This window comes from Leptidea sinapis, chromosome 5 (genome assembly GCF_905404315.1).
Source record: "Leptidea sinapis chromosome 5, ilLepSina1.1, whole genome shotgun sequence".
In the NCBI taxonomy this organism is placed as follows: domain Eukaryota; kingdom Metazoa; phylum Arthropoda; class Insecta; order Lepidoptera; family Pieridae; genus Leptidea; species Leptidea sinapis.
Genome location: NC_066269.1, coordinates 1,393,010 through 1,400,911, shown reverse-complemented (window position 1 = coordinate 1,400,911; position 7,902 = coordinate 1,393,010). Strand labels below are relative to the sequence as shown.

Genomic DNA, 7,902 nt, shown 5'->3' with positions numbered 1-7,902 from the left:
TTACATAGTTTACCCTAGTAGTTTTCATTTTATGAGTATTTTTATGAAAATTTTTGTCTATCTGGATGACATATTTGTTTTCTGTGTACGGCTTTTTTTGGAGTTTTCATTCAGGTTGATTATATATTATTATTAACTAACACTAAAACTTAAAAAATAAAAAATATACTACGTTTAAAAAACCGATTTCAAAAACTGAAAAGTATCAATTAACTAAAAATTTAATTTAGTACACCTTTAATATTAATAAAATACTATTATTTGTATGTGCTACATATTGATAGCTTTGAAGTCGGTGCCAAGCCAAATGTAATAAAGGTGCCTACACTCGCCACGCGTGACTTTGAGCGGGATAGCTTCGTCTAGAACAAAACAACCCAAGCGGACAGACACGCATGTATGTATAATTTGAACTGCAGGAGGAGTGTAAGCAAGAATGGTTGTGGGCGACGATAGTTGGTGTGATGTCTGGCTTTTGTGGGACGAGTGGATGTGTATATACTTGGTTTTTGAGTATTTATTGTCAGACTTACATCGTGTGCCCATTTACAAAGTTGATTAAAATCATATGTCAAAATGTACTGGGCTTGCTTAATAGATTTTTGAGCTACTAGTAGACAAGTATCATCTGCAAATTGATACGCAGTGCCCTCGTTTATTATGTTAAGCACATCATTTACATATAACAGGTACTGAGTCGGGCCAATGATAGAGCCCTGCGCTGTGCCCTGTGTAGTTGATATTAGGTCACTTCTTTGTTTGGCTAGACTTACAGTGGTTTTTCTATTAAGATGATAATTTTTTATCAGCTCTAATAAAGGACCCTGTATAACTGAGACAGTTTGTTAAATAGGGTATCATAATTTAATACATCAAAGGCCTTACTGAAATCATTTAGTAGAACAAGCACGTGAAGTTTATTGTCTAGTTTGTTCTCTTTCAAATATTACTGTATTAGATTAGGCCTTTAGAATAAATAGAGTAAAGATGGTAATAATAATAAATAATATATTTTTTTATAACTACACTAATATTAATATACATGTAACTTTTGTAATTAAGGAATAATAAATAATATTATGTGGTTGACGTAGTCGGTAACATGTATAGTATTACTGTATTAAATTATTACTGTTTTTTTCTAAGCACTGCGTGCTACTGTTTGTTGATCCGAATAAATAAATAATAGTGATGGTACTAGGTTTTCATAGAAGGACTTAGAAAATGAAGAATCGAGTGTAAAGCATTGGTCGACACTAATAATTAACCTCGTCACAACTCACAATGTACCTGTATTCTTAACTGATGAAGCACATTTTCACATCTCAAAGAGTTTTACTAAGCATATTGTGTTATCGGAGTGACACCAGCCAAAGAGACCACCTAAACTTTCACTCAGACCAAGTAAAAATTTCTCATAGTAAAAAATAATATCAAGAATGTTGTGTTTGATCCTTTTTTCAGTGTCTGAAGAGTGGTGAAATTGATAAATAAATTTTTCCTCCGGCTCTTGAAAATATTATGGATCGATAGAGTTTTTATTTATAATAAAAAGGTGCAAAATCTAACAGCGGTAATTTATTTGGCTGTACGCGAAACATTTTCCGGGTGTTAAAGTAGTTTACAATGTGATCTTTATTTATTTACTTATTTTTTTATGGGAGAGGAGAATCAACGAGCGTACGGGTTACCTGATCTTACGTGAACACCGCCGCCCATATTATCTTGCAACACCAGAGGAATCACAGGAGCGTTGCAGGCCGTTAATTGGACAGCGCTCTCCAGATTTGGAATTCTTGTAGGGGTTTCAAAGTTGACATATTCTTTTGGCGCCATGCGCTTTCTGGCATAGGCCGCCCAACGGACGGTGTATGGATTATCCGAGGAAAACAAAAACGACATGCGATAGGAAATGTACCGTATACCCAAAGAGAATTTAAACACTTATACCTACCAATAAAAACTCGAAAATACAATATAGAATTATTATTTTGTACCTACTTAGTTATTGCCAAATTCGTAGGTACCTGGGTTATAAAGTTTTGGAGCTGTCATTGAAGCTGAACCTGATTGTCAAAGTCAATGTCATATCTTACTTTGTTTTGTAATTTACGCATACCATACAGCTGCACACATGTTATTTTCATTTCAGATTCAGAGATTATTTATAGTTATTTATTATTAATAATTAATGCTCGTAATATGTACGCAATATATATAGTGATTTAAAGTCTGTTCTATAAAGTAAATGTAAAATGGACTTCATAATAGATACTGCTGGTGATTCAGAGTTGCATTCTAAAGAAGAATTACTCTTCGAGAACGAAAAACTTTTTGTAGGTTAGTACATAATATTGTGATTTGAAATTTAATAATAATAATCTATGTAGCTTCCTATATCAAGGTACTCTTATTTCTTGCTTGCTTTCCAGATAAAAATGAGAAAATTCATAAAATTCTAGAGTTGTTTGATAAAAAGAAACGTGAATTAGATGAACAGGTATCTTCGGAGGAAGCTATACAAGAAAAGTTAAAAAATTTGAAAATAGATAAACTGTATGATGACTTCTTCAGCGATATGCAGTGGACAAACTCTTTACTCAGTGTTAAGAAAAAGCCTATATTATTTCAATTTGATCAGCTAGATAAAGAAACAGGAAAGTTAAAGTCTAACATTGGTAGTGTTAATATTGAAAAAGAAATGGAGAAATCAGTACTGAAACCAGGCATTGAAAAGGAACATGCATTGCCGAAGTACAATGTTAGTGAAAAGAAGTTACGAAAATTAAGAAAGGTTGGTTTTTGTTGTTTAAGGTTTCCTAGTGCTTATTTCGTATCCATCAAATTCAAATATTTTTAATCGATGTGACATCACTTATTCAAAACTTCCACCCATTCCACAACAAATGCCTCAGACCTGAGAAGAATGGGCGCAACAAAAGGATTTTTTTATCAAAAAAAATGTTTACAAAGTAATATTGTACAATTAAACTTATTATTTAATAGCCTGAGGGTGGTTGCTCCATTCCCAATTTGTGGTATCATTAAGAAAGTCATTTACTTTATAGTAACCATCATTTAAAGTAGTTGAATTCTTTGCTATATTACTGTTTAATTTCCTGTTGTTTTATTACTTTAATGATTATTGATAAATAATAAAAATAATCTTTATTACAATAAGAAATCAACCATGTTACAGTTAATTAATGCAATATAACTAACAAATGTCCTTCATTAAACTGATTCACCTTATCCTTTTGTAGTAGTAAATACTGTATCACAAAAGATAGTATTTGTCATTTGAATGAATTTGAAGACTAGTGATACTGCATACAGATGAAGTTAGCAAAACTTATACAAAAACTGTAGGTATTAAATAGTGCTCAAATTCAATGAAGTGTATCATATTTAAGTTATGAATGATATTGTGTATTGGTATATTGAGTGTGTGAGAATGAATGGGTGTGTTTTATTTATGTACCAGAGGGGAAGTATTGTGTTAGTGTCCACCGGTCACATAAGATTTTAGCCCAATGATTTTAGATATTTTTCAATTGCTATTCTGCTTGATCTTAGATAATTTTTGGGTTTCAATGTATGTAGTTAGTAGAACAGTGATATAATATATGATAAACAGTCTACATTCAAACCCTTTTTTATGAAACTTCAAAAAAACCAATATTTGCACAGAAATTCAAAGGTTGTTAAAGTTGACAAACTGGCACTGGTCTCAAAGAGGCTTTTGAAGCTTGGCCAGGCGATCTTTCTCCCTATCATGTAATTCTGTACTGACAAAGTTAAGGATAAATAAAAAAAATAAAAAGTTTTAAATTTGGAGTAACTTTGCTCCATGTTTATTCTATATAACACAGTATATGTTTTCTCCTAAAGTATAGTACATGTGCAGTTGCAGAAAATTGCACTATACAAGTATAAGCTATGTCACCCATTCTCGAATCTGAGTATTACTGAGCTATTTTGAAAAAATCCATGTCATCAGCCTGGTAACAAAGTTTGATTTAGTATAAAGCTAAAAGCAACTTTATATTATACACCAAATTTTTTTTTGGATAGCATATTGGAATCCAGCCACTCTATTAATGTACCACCTAATTTTTCCTAGGTAATCTTTGATCACATTTGTAATTAATAAGATGGTCATGGGATGCCTGGGAAATGTTTGAAATATCTGTGTTTTTGGTTGCTTTGTGTTGAAATAAATATTGGTAAGGTACATGTTATCTGTAGTTGATTTTTTGTAGGTATTAGTATGTAATTATTGTACTTGTAGCCAATTGTTACTTTCTATAGATATTAATAATTGTATGTAGGTATAGAATTTAATGTTAAGATTATATTTATTTTGTAAATAACTAAAATATGGCATAAACTAAGATAATGCATTGAGGTCACACCTCTGTGGTTTTTACAATGTATCTTATTTGTTCATATTTTGTAAAATATGTATTTCAATAAAAAAAAATTGATTTCAGGCTGAAAGGAAGAAGGACAAAGGTCCAAATTGGTTTAACATGAAAGCACCTCAAATGACTCCCGAGTTAAGAAATGACCTTAAATTATTAAAAATGAGATCTGCACTTGACCCCAAGCATTTCTACAAAAAGAATGACATGGAAGTGTTACCAAAATACTTTCAGGTAAGTTCAGGAATCAATTAATATAGAAAGTGTATGTCGGGGCCTTTCTGCCCTTGCTGCCTCAGATAACTCTTCAACTATATTGGCGAAGAAGTCACTAAAATACCTTTTTTTAATGAAAATAAGGGACAAGACGAGCAGGACGTTCAGCTCAGATGGTAATTGATACACCCTACCCATAACAATGCAATGCCACTCATGATTCTTGAAAATCCCAAATATTCTGAGTGGCACTACAATTGCGCTCGTCACCTTGAGACATAAAATGTTAAGTCTCATTTGCACAGTAATTTCGCTAGCTACAGTACCCTTCGACCGAAACACAGTAATGTTTACACATTACTGCTTCATGGCAGAAATAGGCGCCGTTGTGGTACCCATAATCTAGCCGGCTTCCTGTGCAAAGGAGCCTCCCACTCTCAAACCTCCTTAGTTTTACTAAATACAATTCAAATTTTAATAGCTAATATTGTATATGAATGCTTCAAATGGTACAGACCTACTGGTCTCTCGACCTCTGGTACCATTTGAAGCATTCAAGTGCTATTCGATTGTGAAATTATGAGAATAAACAAGATGAGTTTCCTTCGAATAATCGAGTATCAAATTTTTTTACAAGTGTGACTTTTTTTTTACAGCAAGAGAATTGTATTCCTGGTATTACATAAAATTACAAATATAATAACCAAAACTTAGTAACAAAATGTGGCTTATTCAGATAATAAAAATTTAATAGTGCATATCAACTTCTCATAATTATTTTTAACTGCAAAAAAGAAACTCTACAATATCTCTCTTCACCATGATTAAGTCGCTGATCTATTATTTTATTCATTCCAGGTGGGTCGTATTATGGATTCTGCTCTTGATCATACAAACGAAAGACTAACCAGGAAGCAAAGGAAACGAACAATGGTTGATGAACTTTTAGCTGATGCGGAACTTCAGAAGTATAACAAGAAAAAATACAAAGAAATAATAGATGAAAATAGGAAAACACAGTACAAAACATTCATGAAGGATAAGCGCAAGGCAAACAAAGCTGCTTTGAAGATGAATAGAGCAACAGAACAGAAACAAAAGAAAACTAAAAAACAAAAATAAAAATAAAAGTTTTCCTTTATTTAATATGTTTTTTTCTTTATTTTAGCTATCTTGTTTTTTCTTATAATTTTAATAGAGTTATTGCCAAAAGATGATGTTCCTTACTAACAACTTTTTTTTAATTTCTGGTTCTGGCAGACGAATATTTTCCTCCATTACATTTGAAGCTTAAGGCATAGGCTTAGATATGTCATTTGATTCAGAAGTCACTCTTAAAAACTAAACAACAAAGGCGAAATTTTACCTGACTATAAGAATAACCGTCTATCGATAGGATAGTTACAAAAAAAAACTTCATAGATAAATTGACTTGTTAGATAAAATTGTATTGCAAAAGGAACCGAGGAAATAGATAAAATAATTATTTCATTTTCACATTATATGCTGTCACAACTATGAAATCATATCCATTTTAGGTTACATCAAGGAAAGCTATCTGTCAATATGACTGACAGCGATGAGCGAATGATCAATGAGTATCTATCCCGGTTACCTATGCCTAATACTAATAATACATATCAATTATTTGTTAGTTGTTTGAGCTTTCTTTATATTAATAAGTAGTTTCTATTTTACCTGGCTTGGTTTTGGACTTGAATAATATCTTTCTCTCGTTTTAAACTCTGAACCTCATTTTGAACTACTTCTGCTCTCCATTACCGGACCATGATATGCCCACGATTTGGTCTAACGTACGCTGTTTATATAACAATAAACAAAATAAAATATTTTGCTTGTTCAATGTACTGCTACCTACTTCTACAAAATAGGAACTTGGATTGAGAAAAAGACAATAGGAAACTAGGTACTTATTTTACCAGTTTTTTAAGATTATAAAAATGGAAGTACTTAGTTTAAAAGTCGACCCGAGCCTTAAACTCGGGCGTAGGTTAGGTACACTTTAGAAGTACCTACCTACGACTATGGATTGCGCATTTGACTTCCCTCTTATAAAATTACTTATAAAGCTATGTACAACCAACTCTGGTTTGTTGAAAATAAACTGTTTTTACCATTGCATCAAGTAACAAGTTTCCATTTTATCATAATATAATACTCAGAGTTGTTGACCGTAGACAGTTTAGTAATTAGGTATTAATTAACTATTTGCCTATGGTTACTAGTTCCTATCCCTAAAGATTTTTGGAATTCGTGTCATTCAGTGTTATTGTTGTTGGAACATGTTAGTTAGAATATAATAGATAAGTATACTATAGTTAGAACGCTAAAGTAATAAACAGAAAACCTTACCTAAAAATTCAAACAAAATAATCATTTATTTCTCCATTATCCCGGTTCTAAATTAAAAATGAATTATGTCAGTAGATGCAGAAAATTATAGAGAATTAAGTAGTACACGTCAGTTCTTGAGACGCTACCATTCAATTTCAAATATTTTGTAGTATGAAACTTCGCCATTGTTCTTTGTTACCAAGATTTATGAAAAATGCGGGACATGAAACGTGCAGCTATTTGACATAAGTTTGAAATAGTTACAGTATGGCGATTGGCGACGAAGTATAAAGAAGAGTTTGAAAGCGAACAGTTTTTTTTTTAAAGCTAAACTCCAGCAGCATTAGCGGTTTTATGGAATAGGAGGACAAACGAGCGTACAGGTCACCTAGTGTTAAGTGATCACCGCCGCCCACTTTCTCTTGCAACACCAGAGGAATCACAAGAGCGTTGCCGGCCTTTAAGGAAGGTGTACGCGCTTTTTTAAAGGTCGTCGTATCGTCCCGCATACACCGCACAAGGAAGCTCATTCCACAGCTTTGTAGCACGTGGGAGAAAGCTCCTTGAAAACCGCACTGTGGAGGACCGCCACACATCCAGATGGTGGGGATATCCTAACTTGTGGCGTGTCGTGCGAAGGTGGAATTCGGCGGCAGGAATCAGGTTAAACAGCTCTTCGGAACACTCCCCTGATAAATGTGGTAGAAGACACACAATGAAGCGACATCTCTACGCAACACCAAGTGATCCAGCCGTTCACAGCAGCTGAGGGTCCACTTGCTCAGTTGCATAAAGCGTAGTGGATTTTGGCTATTTCCGTCATCTGTCAATCTATCAATGATTTCGCTTTTTTCTTAGAGCAAACAGAATTTAAACTCTTAAGTAGAGTTTCGGTTCTGCGTAGGTG

At 33.0% G+C, this 7,902-nt stretch overlaps 1 protein-coding gene across 1 annotated transcript; it reads left to right on the top strand.

The window, feature by feature from the left end:
- The first annotated feature begins 2,119 nt into the window (after positions 1-2,119).
- Positions 2,120-5,786, top strand: LOC126964680 (deoxynucleotidyltransferase terminal-interacting protein 2). The gene is made up of 4 exons (XM_050807945.1): positions 2,120-2,340; positions 2,433-2,794; positions 4,494-4,658; positions 5,499-5,786. Exons 1-4 carry the CDS (start codon positions 2,256-2,258, stop codon positions 5,760-5,762), a joined length of 876 nt encoding a protein of 291 aa, XP_050663902.1. The 5' UTR covers positions 2,120-2,255; the 3' UTR covers positions 5,763-5,786.
- Positions 5,787-7,902: the final 2,116 nt, after the last annotated feature.

Excerpts from the sequence above, each read along its gene's own strand:
- LOC126964680 (XM_050807945.1), top strand. The coding sequence starts at position 2,256 with ATGGACTTCATAATAGATACTGCTGGTGATTCAGAGTTGCATTCTAAA. Across the intron at positions 2,341-2,432 it reads GAACGAAAAACTTTTTGTAG|ATAAAAATGAGAAAATTCAT; the intron begins GTTAGTACATAA and ends CTTGCTTTCCAG. Across the intron at positions 4,659-5,498 it reads TGTTACCAAAATACTTTCAG|GTGGGTCGTATTATGGATTC; the intron begins GTAAGTTCAGGA and ends TATTCATTCCAG.